An 18509-nucleotide genomic window follows, 5' to 3' on the forward strand; every position below is an offset into this window, starting at 1 on the left:
CGATTCAAAATGACATGTTGCATATGTGAAAAAGCCAGTCTCTCCTGCTAGCAAATATCCTAAATGTGCAGTAAACCACAGGCTAGAAGGGATTAGTTAAAATGTCAAAAGACAGCCTTTTACTTTTACCTGTTCATCCTTAAAAATATACTCTTAGCTATCAGGCATGCTTTACAGACAAATAGCTTCAGCAGGCAGCAGCAGAAGGCCCGTGGCAAGCTCTGCCATCTTGTAGCTGTCAGACAGATTAGGCTTTGATCTATCTGGGAGGTCACGGTCACATTCACATTTACTGAAGTCTAACAGCATTATACCTGCTAACCGCTCGTTCTTTTAATGCTTAATTAGTTCGACATCTTTCAGTACGGAATATCAACTGAGAAATAGCAACAAAAAGTAAATGCCATGAACAAACTTTTCTAATCGTGACTTGGAAAAAGCTTTTGAGGCGAATTCTAATACACCTCCAAAGAATTTTTGAATGTTCTTTTTTCAATCCAACTTAATAAAATGAGTTTGCTTTTTTTTCCCAACAACTGCATTGAACATTCTATGATTCTCATTATACTACATCCTAAATGTTGACTACTGAGGAAAATAGGATAAACAACAGTACTTCACCTGAAAAAACTCAGACTAATTCAAGTGATATGTAAATAAGTAACAAAGTGGGTTTATACCGTAGTTACTGTGGACTCTATTTGTCAGAATATGACATGAAGCTTAAAAGAGTAGAGATCATTTCTGACTCCCAAAACAGGCACATGTACCTGCAGAAGCCTGCAGCCTTTGCCAGGCAGAACCAGATGTATTCAAAATGAACATAATGTGGCTGTATCTAACATTGTACATTGGTACAGCATTTAACTTTTCCCTCCTTGCTTTAAAAGTAGTAACAATATCTGTGAGATTTAAGACTAAATAATGCATGTATAAAGACATAGGTGAATCTTGAGCCTCACTCATCTAAACACAACACCTCAACTTCTTAGCCCACAGGAGAAAGACACTACAGTAAGATATTATCTTCAAATGCTCCAGGCTTTCCAAGTACAGACAGCAATAACACATATAACATTATGAAATAAGCATATGCTCATCACCTAATGTTTATTAAGCTAGTCTGCGTATTACAATTGCTTCTTAAGGCCATTCTAACCAATTCATGTATCTAAATACTGCAACCAGATACATAAATAACACACTATTCTGCTTTCACACACAATACATTTAAAACAAAAAAAGAAAACAAAATTGTGAGCAAAGGAACACCAAATACTGTGAAAAGCTTGTTGGGGCTGGAGACAGTGCTTAGAGCTGCAGGTCCATCCTGCACAAGTCTCTTTAGCAGGTGAACCACCTGTGCCCCTCCAGGGGCTTCCAATTCAAATCAACAATTCTGAGCAGCAAAGCCACTCTATGGCATATCAGATTCTACCAACTGGCCAGCACTACCTTCAGGGAAGAAAATCAGCAGTACCACTTTATGCAAAGCCGTATTTCCTGCGTTATGTACTCACAGTTTATTTTATGACTATCTGCTTCCCAAGTATTCTCGCTCTTAATCCCAGTGTTAAAGAGATGGGAAGCTTATGTAATGCTGCAGCCTCTGAACACTTTGAGTATTGTCAACTACACCATGTGGCATCTCTGAGATCCTGGAGTTTTACGGTTTGACAAACCTTGTAGCACATTCACCCCAGGCCCATCTACTCATCTCAGTCTTGTAGGCTTGGAGGGACTGTGAACAAGTGACTTGATTAAAATCTAATGCAACCAAAACTCTGCTCTGAAGAGAAAATTCAATCCATTTCCACTGAAGCAGAAGTGAAAAAAAATCAAGCAGCTTCCCCTGAGGTACAACGCTGCTGTGTACGCTCAGTGCCGCTGCGGCAGAGGTGAAGTGGTAAGTGTCAGTCATCCTTACAAATCCCCAAGGTGATAGCTTCACTTTTAAAGCTTTCAACATACTTTGACAGTGAAGTAAAAACTTAAAGGTCAGCGCTACTTGCTAAGGATAAGATAAACACAAGAAAATCACTTCGGAATTTTTTATGGATCATAAAAGTAAACTATTAAAGGTAAAGTTTTGATTTGTGATATTATTTATCCAAAGGCTTAACTTCCAGATATATTCAGAGATGATTTCTGTAATCTATGGCAGCATATTGACATTAGCCTTGCACCAGTAGAAGAAAAATGCCATCCAGCAGCCTTACAAGTAAAGCTGAACTGAAACGTTACCTTGCTTAGCCACAGGAATGCCCTATTCCACAGGATTTTGCAGCTACTCCCATAAATGGAGCCTCCACTTAAGAAAAGAGCAGATGGCTTTGACTTACTACAACCATTCTTGTTTCAGGAAAGGTGGGAAGCTTCTGTGATACCTTCTCACTTCCTGCTGATGTAAGCAGCTGCCACGCCATCACCTATTTATTGCATTGCCTGTGAAGCGTTATAGCAAGGCAAAACAAGACCTCACCTCTACCAAACATTCATTGAGATGAGACATAAAAATAATCTTAAGGAAAAAGCTCATTTCAATATACACTTCCATATACATATTTGGTAACAAGAGTAGCTCCATCTCCTGACCTTTTCCTAAGGGGAGAGGAAGAAAAGTGATGGAGGTGCACAAGATTCAGAGCCAGCCACCTTGTAAAGGTGTGACTCAGCACACTGCCTTACTCCTTCATAAATAACATCAGAGCAGACTGAAATATTGTCGGTGTGGTGCTGCAAGATGGGATTGGCCAAATTCTTTTACAAATTGCCCCAGTAAGTGTATTGATATAACTCCTATAGGCTTACTACCTAAAACTGCACATTCCAATGCTCCATTTCTTTCTTACATATTTGTTACTTTAAGAAGCAACTTTACAATTAAAATATAAATTAAAATTGAATAAGAAGTGTGGCACGGAAGAAAGAGATCTAAGTGCACACAAGTGTACAGAATGTACATACATTGCACTTTTACCCCTCTCAGTATGTTCCCCTTAGACATTCAATACATAAAATACTACAAGGCATGGCTTTCCTATGAAAGTTTTACTCATTCATCTCTGCTCCTTACTTTCTATTTCCCCCTCTCCCCCCTCCCCAGTATTGGAGTGAAGGAGAAAGTAAACACAGCTCAGGTTCAGAAAACCATTAAGATAAATAATCACACCAAAAAAAAAAAAAAAAAGATCACTTTCTACAATCATTTAAATCACATTGATGTCAGGTCATCCAAAAGTGGTATCTCACACATTTTAGGCTCTTATGACATCAAATTTGACAGGAAAGATGAGGCAAAGTTTTTCAGAAACATTTGAAATGGTACAAATATGTCAATTTTTTGATCCCACCAGAAGAGAAAATTCAGCCCTTACAGCTGCTTGAAGTTGCACGTAACCAAGAGAATGGTAATTGAAATGAAGTCTTCCTTCATGTACTACAAAATGTGTCACTGGAAAAAGCAAAGAAAAAATGTGTTATCATAGTTCATAATCACAGTATGGCAGTGATGGGAAAAACTTCGCATTAACAGCACACTAAGCTACATTTTTCAAGTCGTGCCATAGCACAGGAAGTCCAGCCTTATTAAATTCATTTTTGTTCTGTGCATCTATTGATGCTAAAGGGTTTGACTGTGTCTTCCTCTCTATTTTGCTAAGTTCTCTTTGCTGTTATATGATTATGTACATTCTACTGTACTACGATCAGAAGCATCTGGAAAGGTGGAAGTGAAGAAATGCTCCCTGGGAAAGTTAGCTTAATGCTTGCACTTCAGAGCCGCCCATTATCAACATTTCATAGCGAGTTCCTTTATTTTCAGGTCCCCAAGGTAAAAGCAGTAAATTATGACTTGAACTAAACAAGTCACACTTGGCTCCAAAATCAGATTTTCCTACCTCTAGTTTCAGGTCCCAGAGGTGGGCAGAGGAAATCCTGGTCACAGCCAAAGAAGTCATTTTTGGCTCTGAAATACATTTTCCTGCTTCACAAGAGCCAAACCCCACCATTGAGAGCACCATAGCTTTAAGCAATACTTCAACATTTCTTTTATATATTTTGCTTTAGCAACCTGATTCTTCAGCAATATGAAACCATTTTCAATCATACAGAATTACAGGTCTGGCCTCTCTTTCTTAACACAGTATTGTTATTATTAAGTACACTTATGAACCCTAATCATTGCTTTCTTCCTAACACTGACAAAGAGCTTTACTCTTCTCTATGTGACAGTGAGTGAATGTAAGATGTCAAATGCTTAAAATGCTTAAGTGAAGCAACTGGAAAAGAAAAAAAAAATATGTTCCTTAAAGGTTCTACACAAAATAATGCAACATACAAAAGCATACAGTTACTGAAGGAGACCAAACACTCTCCTTTTAACACCTGAAGTTGTACCATATATTTACAACACACATGTGGAGAACATAACTTTGGATATTTTACATCATATTTGGTGATGAGTTCCTTGTCCAAGAATGATGTCTGGATCCAAAATGCTACAATTCAAAACATGTAACAGGAATTAATGAATAGTATGTTAACATCAGATAACATGTATGTGGGATTACGCATCTTTTTCTGCCACGTTATTTATGTTCTCTAATATTACCATTCACTGGAATCAGCATCGGGTTACAAGCCATAAAACATATTTAGAAAGCAGGTTGATCACAGACAAGTAATATTAGTGGAGATGAGCCAACATCAAGCTGCCAACATAAAATATCGGTCTCCAAAGGCACAATTCAATAAACCCTTATGACTGTGCATAGTCCAGTATTATTAAAGGGATTACTCACACGAGTAAGAGCTATGTGCAGGAGTAAGGGGTTATAGAACTGAGTCTTAAGAGGACTTTTGCTACCCAAAAAGCAGACAAACAAGTGTGGTTTTACACAGAGAATGCACATTTTGTGATTTACACCAATTCCATAATTATCTTGTGAATTTTCCTAGGGAATTGTTAACTACTTGCATTTTCTATTTATAAAGGGATATCATTATTAATAATCTCACCAGTTTCTTCAGTACATCTACTGAGCATCAGCTGCTTTATAAAGCAATAGATGCAACAGTTTCCACAGGTGTATGTCTACTTAGGTCTAACTTGACTTGTGTCACTATGTTTAGAATAACCTCCACAGAATCTAAGCACCAGACAAATCTTCAGAGCTGGAAGTTTTACATTTATCACTATTCAGCCTATCTTCTGATTTAACTAGCCACATACATCATAAGAGCAAATGCCTTAACTATGTGCTCCGAAGCATTTCATTTAGGCACTCGCATTTCATATAATCCCACAAAAAGAAAAAAGATAATAAAACAGTGTCCTCTACTATTTTAAAATCTGGATTCTTAAAACCCAGGAGAAAAAAAAAGGGTTTCAAATGAAGAAATTGTTCATTCAAATGAAGATCAAACACCCTAAAAGAAAGTCACTCACATGTACCTGGAATAGAGAATTGTTGTGTTCTTACTCTGACAAACGCAACTGCTATGCCTCAAAAACAATACTGAATAGAAAAAACTATTTTAATAAAATACTGCAATTATGTGTCATGATAATTTTTATTAATTATTTCCACTGTTTAAAGCAAGTATTTGAACATCAACTTTCACTTTAAAACCCTATTCCCATTTCAGTTTCAAAGGATTAAGATCTAATTTTAATAAGCACAGTTAGAAAACGAAGCTGCACCACAAAGAGAATGGTGCAAGTATCATTTAGCCCGCAGCACTCAGATATCACACTGGGTTTACATAAAATTTACCTCTTTTTTTTTTTTTTTTAAATGACATAGCACATACTTTTCTATGCCATTTTTATTACATTTTTTTCACCCCAAGCAGCACTACAGCTTCAGCATTCTGTGTAGCCTTCCTTATCCAGCTGACTACATGAGCTTCAGTGGTAAAAGCAGCATGCACTAATCTAGAACTTCTTGAGGTACCCACTAAACGAAAGCCTTAGACCAAAGAGAGCATTATTTAACTTGCAGGGAAATGCTGCTAGTTGGATATCACTTTGAATCCAAGCTGTTGAGCAAGAGACACATTCACAGTAAGAACAGTTTTCCCTAGCACTATTCTAGCAGCAGTACCACACACCAGCCAGCTCCTCAGATCTGATGTTAAGAGACCAGTGCATGCCCTTCTCTCATTTAGAATTGATCAGTGCAGTGCTTTGTGCATTACTGTATCTAAATATACGCATACAAACCTTTAGCCGTGCGCAATTTGGCAGCTACTCTTTCTATCCTTACTTAAAAATTTAGAGGTTTTCTTCAGTCTGATTTAAAAAAAAAAAAAAAGAGAAAGACAAACCTAACATTTGTATTTTGGAACTGTTATCGGTAATGAGGTGCACTGCCCACATTTTTATTATAATACATATTTGGTCATATCCAAAAGAAAAATCTTAAGCAGTATTTTTAACCTGAAAGAACATAATCCATTGTGAGCATAATTCACCGTTGACACATACTTTTCAATTCAATTTTGTATAATTTAGGATAGAAAAATATTGACATTCTGGAAATCATTTTTAGCAAAATGTAACTGTTCCAGCTCTACTACAGACCAAGTGTTTCCAAAATATCATTTAAGAGAACACTTCTAAAACAAAGCATTTCTAACTCTAGAAACTGGGATGAATTTTCTTTGAATGTATGTGTTTTTATACTAAAGGCCAGGGTATTATGTTTTAGTAGGAGAAAAAATGTTATGGCTGAATAAGCGCCTCAAGAAAGTTATGCAAACATTAAGAGAACACCACACCAGGCAGCCACTGCTAACATAACCCTACTAGTTCTCATAGGATGTGGGTTTTTCCTACCAAGGCTTTAACTAGGCACATGCTGTAGACAACAAAGAAGTCTTTGGCTGTTCACTTAAGCTCAGAACACATCTCTAAAACCAAAGCTTGAGCTTTCCAGTTCAGACCTATGGTTTTCTTGTTTGATTTGGCATTATTAATAACAAGAATCCAGCTGTTTCTTATATTTCTTCTGTGATACGTCTTTCTTATTATCACAAAGAAGTCTAAAAATGCTCTAATAGGTACACAAAAAGATAAAACAGAGAGAGTGGCCATCATACTGAGAAGAAAAGTGTCAGCAGTGAAGCATCACACACTTAGTTTATTTTTAGTGACCTTCCATACAAGTTAATAATATACATTTATTTCATTAAGTAGAAAGAAAGTCTAGGAAAATACTTTTCCATATTCACTGGCTTTCTTTTCCTTAATAAATGCCTGGCCTCAGCTAGAAACTGCCTGCTCTCATGGAACATCATCTAACTACAAGACGAGCTCTGTTGAAGTCAAAAGAAAGGAAGTCTCGATGCGGGCAATTAAACCGCAATGTGGAAGCAACAGGAAGTTACTTTGGCCATTTGCTGAATAACGCAAATAGTCTTAAGTTTCTTTAATTGGACACACATTAGAATACCACTTTTAGGCAAAGAAAGAAGCACTTCAACAATGTAAAAGCCTTCACAAGCAACATCAAACAAATCTACAATATTTTTACCTAGCAAGATATACTCGTACTTAAAATTACAGAAATGGGTCAACAAAACATGCTGAGCTGTTCCTTCTCTTAACTGTATAGAAAGGAATAAAGAATTCAAATACGACTGACAGAAACATTTCCAACAAATGTTGTGTATATTTTGTATTTCAAACAGGATATAAAAAGAACATAACTCTTTCAATTAGATATTGAAATCCTACCTGAAGGTCTTTCACATTTGGAAACGGAATACCTATGGTTATAACTGCTCGGGCATTCTCATCACAGAAATCCAAGCCTTCACTAACTTTTCCTCTGCACACAGCTATTAGGAGTGCTCCATCTTGAAGAAGCCAAAGAGGGATACGCATCATTCCCAGGGGTAAAGTGAACATCAAAAGAAAGTTTCAGCAGTATCTTTTAAAAGTTCAATATAATACAGCATAATACATTGTGTATCTGTCTGGAAAAGGTGAGGGGATTTAATATCTGAAGTGTTTTTTGTTAGAGAGATGAGATCAACTGTATTTTCATCAATAAAATTGTGATTTTTAATACAAGTAGCAAAATAATTTTCCATAATAGAAGATAGTGGTACTTAACTATGCATAAAGCATATGCATTTACTACAGCGTTTCAAATTTAAAACTTTCAGTTCTGCATTCTAAAAACTATGTTGTTGTTGACATGCTACCATCCTTTATTCTTTATACTAATATTCAGGTATTTCAAAAAGAAATCCTACAGTAGCTGTAATATAAGATGAGAAATCAAAGCTGTGCAATGTATCGTAGAAATGATCCTTTGAGAAGCCAGTCTGCACCCTGCTGGTCACACAAGCACACATTCCTACACAGTTCACTGCCTCTTGGATAGCACTATCAGGATTGAGCATCATTCTTTGTGTCCCTTTATCCGCATGCAACAATGAAAATAGCTCTTAATCTTCCTAATTTATAACAATAATTTATTAAGATAAACTAAACTTAAGTGTTTATCCATATCTTATAACTGTTAAGAATAATATCACTTTTATTTTTAACTTGAAAAGACAGAGCAACTATTTTGTCTGCAGAAAGTACCTTTTTCTCCTTTAAATTTTATTGCATCGTAGTATATTTTCAGCAGTTCATCGAAGTCGCTTTTTGCTCCTCCTTGAGGCTCTGCAATGACTGTCTTGACAAGCTCCAGGTTTCTCCACAAGCCAGTGTGTATCCAGCGATCTTTCAATTTGTCCAACAGCTGAAAAAAGAAAAATCCAGAAGAGTTGAAATAAATTGCCAGTTCCTCAAACTGTTCAAATAAAGCACAGACACTGTAGTGCAACTGTACTATTCAGTTCTTGCATTTATGAAAACAAGTTCCACAGCTATGCAACACTGGCATTGATGTAGGTATTTATCAACAGCCTCCTCTGCTACAAAGTCCTGTCAGCTTTGTTATAGCTACCAGATTCTGAACTGCACTATTTTACTCCAAATCAGCACACAGTCAAATCCTGTAAGCTTGTTCTATATATACTGTGAGCATAATAAGAATATGTATTGCATTACATAAAGCTAAGTCTAGAAGTATCACAGAAACTGAATTCAGGTGGGCAGGGGTCAATTTTGTGGTTAGCTGCCATCATGTCTTTTTCCCATCAGTTTCTAGACTGAATATTATGAAAGTAGGGAGCAAAAGTCATTCCTTCACCTAATATATTTGCTTGATGGTGCACAGCACTTTCCCTCAGACCAAAGAAATGCAACCAATACATTTCATCATGAACTGAGTTGATCTGGTTCAGTGGACAGAAAGTAAATACTTGATCTCACTCATCTTAGCGTTCAGTGCGCCATCACTGACTGCTGGGCAGTAGAGTTGCTATGCTCTGTAGGTACAGAAGACTTTAAATAAACAGATTCCACAATACGGGTTACACTCCTAATTTGTCCATACTTCCCTCAGCTCCATTCATCGACTTGCTCACTATTTTGCTCCAGGCTGTATAAAGTGTTCCATCTGGAACCAGCACCAGTCCCAACACAGTGCTCAAGAGCTGAAGCATCCCTTGGCTCCTAACCCACTTGCCTCTTTGACGCACTCCGGAAAAGAACCAACAAAGGACTCTGTATGTTTGCTAAATTCATTTCTTAATACAAGAACACTTACATATTTCACACTCTTAACACTAGATCTGAATTTATTCTCCGCTGTTAAGTACTTGGGTTGGTCCCTTTTGAGGCACATCCAGATCAGCGGGGATAAAGCAGGCATTGCTTTTCGCATGTTGACTAGCTTTGTTCAAGCTCCTATTCAGGAAACCCTGATTACCCACTGGTGTTGGGACACTATACCCAAACAAGCACAGAAGGATCAAATGATGAACAGTACTAACATTTCCTACACATACAGATGTCACTGCAAAAGAAAGCGTCTCTTCTAAAAGCTCCCATCACTTCTCTGCCAGCTGGGTCATTTCCTGGCAGCATCCTGTCTGTAATCTCTTTTTGTAGAAAGGGTTATATTATGAGCAAGCAATGACAGTGCATCTGGCCATCCACAGCCTGCCACTAAGTCCTCAGTTCTTGGACATGATGTGGAGATAATTCTGGTAAAGAAGAGAACTGAACAAATGATGCACCTAAGTACATCCACTTAAGGTGTATTAGAGCTGCCACTGACTGTAATATTATCAGCTTTTCAGATTTCATTCTTCCTTCTGCAAAGCTAATGTCTGCCCAGGCACCCACCTGATGGGCTGCGCTAAATTCACTTCTGCCTTCTCTTTGCCGTGTCTGACAAAAGGAAGCTGGGGAGCTACTACAGGCAGGATGCACTTGGTAAAACTGCACTTGAACTTTACACCTATTAAGCTATACATGTTCTGGGGATCATTTGCCCCAGCCTTCTCCTGTTCCTATTACCTCAGCTCCAGAAATCACTGGGTATTTTTCACAGTTGCAGCCTTATAAAGCATTCTTAGCGAAAAAATAATTTCTTAATTTAAGTGAACCAAAGCCTCAGAAAGGACAAGATTCCTTACCAGAAGTACTTAACCCCTCAGCTCCACTAGATTTACGAAGATGAACAGGGGGCTGGAGCACCTCCCCTATGAGGACAGGCTGAGGGAGTTGGGTTTGTTCAGCCTGGACAAGAGAAGGTTGCGGGGTGACCTCACTGCAGCCTTTCAATACCTGAAGGGAACTTACTCCCAGGAGGGGAGTAGACTCTTCGAAAAGGCTGATAATAGCAGGACTAGGGGAAATGGTTTTAAGTTAAAAGAGGGAAGATTTAGGTTGGACGTTAGGGGGAAGTTCTTTACTAGGAGAGTGGTTAGATCCTGGAACAGGCTGCACAGGGAGGTTGTGGATGCCCCGTCCTTGGAGGTGTTCAAGGCCAGGTTGGACGGGGCCCTGGGCAACCTGATCTAGTAAAGGTGTATGTTTGGTGGCCCTGCCAGGCAGGGGGTTGGAACTACATGATCCTTGAGGTCCCTTCCAACCCGGGTCATTGTGTGATTCTGTGTGATTCTGTGATTCTGTGATTTCTCCCACACTTGAAAGGAGCTTAACTTCTACGTATCACCAAAAAGATGGCACTAGAAAACCTTCCTCCAAATTCTTAAGAAAATACCTTTTCTCCTTTGTGTTGGCCTCTCCAGGCACATATCTATTGGACCATACAAGATCCAAGTTTCTTGTTTAATCAATAGCATCACCATCACAGAAAATCTACAGTTTTTGATGAAAGTTATTACCTCTCCCATTTAATGGCACTTCCAGGATATGAAGACTTTCCCATGCGCAGAAAACTATGCACAAGCATATACAATACCCAGGCTATTGCCACAGGCACTAAAACAACCAGAATTATGGACATGACTGCGTACAAATAAATAAAATATAAAACACATACATGGCTCATAAGAGCAATGAATCAAAGGCAAGGTTCTCATAAAAACTTATTTCACTTCAGATTGGAAAAGTGTAAATGGGAGCAAGATATAATGCCAGGAATCACAAGGAGCAACCATTAATGCCCACAGTCAGTCACTTTTTCAACCCAGGGGAATAATAGCTTCTGCAGTGGAAGGCAATCTGCGTATATTTTATTAAATCCCCTAAAAATGGATTCTCAAATGGTTTATTAACAAACGCTCTTCCTCCAGGAGAGCAGAAAATCTTGTTAGAAAGAATCTGTCATCTTCCCCATGCACTGAAGGATGTTTACTTTGATAGCTTTCTCCTTGTTTTCCTTTCTGCAACATAAAGACACCTGTAAGCTATGACCCACAGAACTTCTGAGCTCAGTATTTAGATTTACCGTTCATTTTTGTCAGCATTCCCTTTTCAAGGCAGCTTTTGAAGCACTCTTGAAGTTTAGGAATGGAGGAAAAGGTTTTCTTAACATCTCTTGCCATTATGTTGTGCTCCTATGCTAAATCCTCTCATCCCGTGTCCACGAAGGAAAAGCTTTGCCCCTTTCCATTTGCTGTTTTGTTTTATTCGGTGCCAAAAATTGCATTAGGGGTTTCCCATGTCATGAAGCAAGACCAAAGATTTGTTTAATGTGTTTTACCCTGAGGCAAGTTCACTGTAATTTCCAGCATCTTAAAGAAGCCAAGAAGTTAACTTGCAGCACTCACACTGCTGCACTGTAGTTTGGGAATGCACTTTTTTTTTGCAGCGTTCAGTAGCACTTGATGGTGATTGTTAAAGCAGCAAATACCTGTAATGAGGAAGGGTCTCATGGAAAACACAATAACACAGTGAGTTACATATTCTGATCTACAGCTCCTTAGCGTATCCCGCTACAACCACCTGTTACTACATTTCTTTATATAGATTATTCCTGCAGTATTTTAGCATTGGTTTATATCACGGCTGCATTGCACCTCACTAATAGATTAAAAAGGGAACATAGAAATAATCCAGCCATCAAAAGAGCTTGGGGAATCTATGGAACACAAGAATAAAGGAGGATGATCAAGAGCAATACAGAAAAGGATAAAAAAGCCATCATGAACCAAGTAGCATCTGATAAAATAAACTTTAGCTTTATTGGTTAGTTTAACAACTATTAACTAATTTAATAACTGTTGGTTATAGCTGCAGTGTATATCCTTGTGCATCTTTGTAAGTACATGCCATCTTGTTACCCATACGTTTATATAATGAACAAAAGGTATTTCAAAGGTCACAAGATTTCCTCAAATCTCTTGTAATCATCTTCAATCTGGCATTAAACACCAAAAAATCACTCCTCCCGAACTTTTTCTCATCCCATTTGCATGTGATTCATTTTCATGATAAAATGTTTGCTTTCAACAGTTAAAGATACTTAACGTTTTCTTTGTTATTTGGATACAAAGGGTAGCTGAGGAGAAAAAGCAGCCATTAGTGTCTTCTTAATAAAAATCACAGTATTGGCACCACTGTTAGTGCAAAAAGTCAGAGATTCTCAAGGGACTAACATTGATCTAAAAGCCTTTTCCCATGCAGAACTCTTCATGTGTTTGCTACTAGAATTTTCTTTTTGAATAAGCACTGCTTCAAATCAAAGTGTGTCTCCAGTGGGCTGGAAATGTGTTTGAAGGGTCAAATAGAAGTTCTACACACAGTCAGCACAAAACTTCAGAAAGGGAAAGCAGGCATATCCAGCCAGCCCTGAGGCTGAGCACCAGGACTGCCATCACTTGGCTCTGCTCTGGTCAAACTAAGAGAGCTTAGGACTAAATGGGAGGTCACTTGCAGAAAACAGGGTTAGTATTTAATTTGCCAACATGTGCAAGTGACACACAAACATTGCTATATAGAGGAATATTTGCATCACCTTTCGAGCATTATTCCAGTAAGGCACTTGTTACTTTGCAGTACCAAAAATTAAGAAACTGCATCGAAATGAAACACAGTTTTCTCATCTTACTACAAAATGCTTCCCACTATTTGGGCTGTCTGCAGGTAAACAACACAGGCTGCTTTATACATCACCAGATAACTCACACTGCATTTGCATTGGCTGCATCCTCTCCTCTTCCTGCCAGTGGGAAATATATATATATATATATATATATATATATATATATATATATATATATACACACACATACATATATATATATATGTACACACACACACATATATATACATATTTAATCTATAGGCTGACAGATCCTTCTGCAAATTTAAGCCATTAGGAGAAAGAACATCATAATTTCCACAAAAGTAATCCTCTGAAGATCCCAAGGCACAGATGTTTTTATAATGTATCTAATTCCATAGGCATTGCATTATCTTTAATAAGCTTTCAGGACGAGGCACAGCTTGCTGAATCAACTGCTTAACTACAGCTCTAACTTTTTCTTCAAACCACCCACCTCCTGCTCTCAAAGCTCTCTATTCAGCATGATGGTTAATTACCTGGTCAAATGATTCTACTATTTTGAAAGAATTAAGCCATTTCCATATTAGTGATAATCCCAAAATAAATGCAGTAAATGAATGCATTTAATACGTTGCTTAAACACTAGTGGCCTCAAATTCATGTCATTTCAAAGAAGACTTGGAGACCATCCTTTGCTGGACTCCTCCCACTTTTTCAACATCACTTACATGCTGGTATTACAGGCTCCTATTAAAAATACTTCTTCAAGAACTCAAGACATTCTGGAAATGCACAGAGTTGGCAGAATTCATTCAGAAGTTCTCTGAATGACAATGAACCTCCAGGATCTATTAGAAGCCTTCAGTTTGAGGGAAATGACAAGTCATTGAGGGGGCACAGGAACAGTAGTTTCATTCTCTTTCTATGTTTAAAAGAGCCATTTGAGGTTAAAAGTGAATACAAAGGAAACAGAGAGAACTGGGAATACAAGACTGAAGGGACAAGAGACAGCCAACCGCCTGGAAGGCTTTAGGTGAAAGGAATGAGCTGAGCTTCCTTCCAGAAACAAGAAAGAAAACATTTGGATGAACTGACCAAGAAACTCTGATGAGCATTATACAGGTACTCCAAATGAATTCAGAAAGAGTGCTATTAATAAACTATTAATAAAGAGCACTCTAAAAAGCATAACATCCTTTAATTAAAAATAACAATAATAATAATAATAAAAAGGACCTGTATGAAAACAATCAAACCCAATGTTCAGGAATATCATAAAAAAATATTACAAGTTTACAAAAGGGCGTTAAGAGAATACACCTCTCAGCCACAAGTCATCTCCTACTTTGTCAGAGCTAATACATACTTCATTTTCACCTTTTTCTTCTCAGTCTGTGTGATTTTTCAAGCACGATTTTACTATTATTCACATCCATCACCGAAACCCAAAAAACCTCAACTCCTCATGACACTCAGTCACTTGCACTGCACCAGGCTGAGGCTACACCAGCCAAGAATAAGGCAGCCCATTGAATTATTCAAGCAGTTGTTCGCACTCAATTAGATTTTCATGAAAGGTTAAGCAATAGACTGATTCACAGAAATCTCTTCGTGTTTATGGAACGTAGCTAACACAATACAAAGAGGTCTTTAAAATGCATTATTTTGAATGGCTAAGCTAAAACAAAATAATAACTTATCTATTCACACACACACACAAAAAGTAGAAGTATTTTAAGCTTCAAATGGAAGGAGAGCAATAAAATATCTGTGCCCCAAATATTTCACTTGTCAAGTAAAATCTGCTTGCAGAATAGAACATCAATTCGCCACTGTTAATGGGTAACTGGAGAAAAATACCAAATGCACATATAAATGCATATGAAGAGGTACTGTTTTCTTTCCGTGCCAAAAGTAAACTTATTTAATACAGAATTTTAATGGAAACAGGCCACACAAAGATGCTATTCTTGCTCAAGAGAGGCTGTGCCCCCTTTCTACTGCACATTTCCCCAGCTATTTATTATCACTGTGGGGCTACATGCAGCAGTGAAGTGTTGCTTTTAATCAGCCTTCCTTTACAGAATACTAATTCCAGATCAATTTCTATCTCAAAGTGTCATAGAATCTCTGTAATGAAACACTCCATAACTGTAAAACAGAAAATATGAACAAATATTATCAAGCATTTTTATCCAGCCAGGAAAAAGAACATTGTACTTTAAACCCAAAGATTAAACCAGGGAACATAATGTATTTAGAAAATGTAATTTCTTTGTTTTAAGGAACACAATAGGCAATACAGAGAGGACATTTAATGTGGAAAGAGCTTAGAAAAGTCCTGAAATCAAAGTAGATGCTGCAAAGGAACGAGATCTGAAGGTATGCTCAGATGAATGCAACTCCTAAAGGAAAACATCACACACTTTTTTCAGAACCTCTCCTTTTCAGTTGATAAACATTTTCTGATCTGAATTTTACCACTAACCCTTCCCACCTATTACAGCAAAATGCAAATCAAGCGCATAAAACAGGAGTGCATCTATTTAAAGCAAAAGGAGCTAGAAGGAAAGTGACTTCACAGATTCAAACTTGCACCAACAGCCTTGATTCCAAAACTAAAACTGCTGAAGTTGATCAATACTGAGAGTAGGTTAATCCATGAAGAGTCCCATTTCAGCATAAAGACCCCAGCAGGCTGGAGGCAGAATCCAGGAAGCTGTGAAGAGACTTCGACCCAAATCTCACACTTCTTCTGACATTTTGCATTCCTTCCCTGAGTTACGATGAAAGATCACGCAGGCTTTGAGTTTTCTTATCTGCTGCTCTGTGCCATGGAGTCTTTCCTCTACACACCTCCCAGGAGAAAACTGTCCTCAATAGCAAATCTATATTGCTACCATGTGATCTATTTTAAGAGATTTTTCAGCAAAGTCTGATTTGTTATCTTTACAACAGAAAATCAGCTTGAAGAATAAAACCTCATAGGTGTCTATGTTTTCCAAGAACTGGTGCAGAAAATGTGTGTTTTTAAGTTTAGAAGTCCCAGCTTACTGCCCCAAGCACAATTTTATACAATCATTAGATGGAAAAACAAACATTCAGGACCAAGTTTTGTGTGCTGAGAGAGCAAACATAGGGTAAAAGTTGTTCTTGGCCAGGCAGGCTGGCTGAGACAGGGAGGGACAGGGGGAGGATAAAAACAAACCAAACAGATAAAAGCTGCTGTGCAACTCAACTACTCAACTACATAATTAAACTAAACCCTGAACATGGTGAAAAACTCTGTATTAAGAACAAGATTCTGATCACTATGTGCACACTCCAGCACAATAAAAGGTGAATAATTCATAATCATATTTGAAGGAAAAGTATGCATCACTCAACCTGGGGGAAACACAGGGGATTTCACTGGTATGATTTTTCTTTAGGGACAATGACAAAGTGCCGCTCACCAGCAGGAAACTGAAGCACTGAACTGTGTTCCATGTGCCATAAATCAACACTGCAGCCTACAGGATGTCTCTCTGGTACGAACATGCCATCAATTTTTCAATAACCTCCTTAAATAATGGAATATGTGAACGGCGACAACAGTAATGAAAAACGAAAAGTTTTGCACGCCAAAGACTCTCGAATATGACAGTTAATATCTTACTTCTACAATTAAAGAAGGTGCTTTTGTTTGTTTTTTTTTTCAAATACATAAAATCTCTTTCCAAAACACAACAGCTTGTTTAACCACAAAGCAATTTGGAGGCTTTGAGCTCTGTCACAGTTATTTCTAACCAACCTGGTTTGAAACAGTTTTGTTTGCTGCGGTTTAAAATTAACCAAGACAACAGCTTTCTGTGTTACAAGAATTGCTCATACATCCACCCTAGGCTATCGCCACATTACCCAAGGAAAAAACAATCCTTCATGCATAGAAAACTCTTCAGAAAAATCTGTAAATAAAGAAACCGTTTAGATCCTGGTTCTGAACCAAACAGAAAATACAAATGGCTCATTATTGAGGTCAGCATCTTCTATTGCTGTTCTCTTCTTCAGCAGCCCCAAACCACGCTCAGTCATCCCTGACCTCTTTTCCCCAGCCTGAGGAGGAGGAAGGGATGAGCTCGGCAGCAGCGAGGCGCGGGGCCATGAGGGAGAACCGACCCGAAAAAAAAGTTAGGTCATTTTTCCCTCATTAGACTGCAAATCGTGGCATGCAAAAGGACTCGGATAATTTCTCAGCAACAACCACGCAATGTATACGCACTGCTCAGCCCTGAACTGGTGATTATGGAAAAAAAAAGAAAAAAAAAAGGAATGATTTCAAACAGGGAACCACATCAGCTTTGATTCTCAGAGACATCTGAAACCTCTCCTTTGGGAGCAGACCACGTCCTGACAGATCTGTGCAACCCCAAATCTAAGTGAAAGAATGAAGCAAACGTTAGAGCATGAAGATGCAGAGTGACAGAACTTTCTGTAGTCATGGCAATAAAGAATTACTTTCAGAAGTTATGCAATGACTTTAACAGAAGAAAAGTTTTAAACAATACACCACAGTTAACCAAGTAGATAACATTTTGATAACAAACGAGATAAGATAGGGTTCCTTAGGCAGAAGAGCAGAGGCTTCTCACAAACTTTCTTCCCTAATTGGAAACTACAATTTGGTTTTCTAAAATACAATTTCATCAGCAACAGGTTACAGTGGTGCAGAACAATATTGTAACCTGCACAAGGTGCACCCTCCTAAAAATGCTTTTTATGTTTATTGTTCCTTATTAATAAGTACTTCTTTCCAGCCCACCTTCTCCTCGCTTCATTTAAAGTTCTTGGAAAAAAGAATTGAGAGTAATTGTTATTTATTATTTGCATTTAATCATTCACAAAGTGGATGCAGTTACTCCTTGACTGCATAAAATAATTTCCAGTGTCATTACTGCCTAATAGGTATGAAAAAATATGGCAGGAAAAACACTTGTTAATTACAACAGAAATGAGAGAATGTGTTAACTAGATACAACAGTTCAGCTTGCAGCACTTTGACAAGTCAGAGCTCAAGGTGAGAAACAGTAATAGATTTTTAGTTTATTTTCCTGATGCTGTATGCTCAGGATATTGAAACTA

General features: G+C 37.8%; 1 protein-coding gene across 7 annotated transcripts in view; it reads right to left on the reverse strand.

Moving 5' to 3' along the window:
• Nucleotides 1-18509, reverse strand: part of BRIP1 (BRCA1 interacting DNA helicase 1) — a 95623-nt gene that overhangs the window by 54326 nt on the left and 22788 nt on the right. For 6 of the 7 annotated variants that reach the window (XR_014936443.1, XM_015880606.3, XM_085521989.1 and 3 more), the window contains exons 15-16: nucleotides 8603-8762; nucleotides 7742-7863 (exon numbers count right to left, since the gene is read on the reverse strand). Coding sequence is in view for 5 of the 7 variants with exons in the window: in XM_015880606.3 (XP_015736092.2) it covers nucleotides 7742-7863; nucleotides 8603-8762 (282 nt within the window). In the remaining 2 variants the exon portion in view is untranslated. The remainder of the gene's footprint in view (nucleotides 1-7741; nucleotides 7864-8602; nucleotides 8763-18509) is intronic. The other variant, XR_014936444.1, reaches the window with a different exon arrangement.

The sequence above is a fragment of the Coturnix japonica genome, chromosome 22 (genome assembly GCF_054131305.1).
Source record: "Coturnix japonica strain WE chromosome 22, WE-NBRP24, whole genome shotgun sequence".
NCBI lineage: Eukaryota > Metazoa > Chordata > Aves > Galliformes > Phasianidae > Coturnix > Coturnix japonica.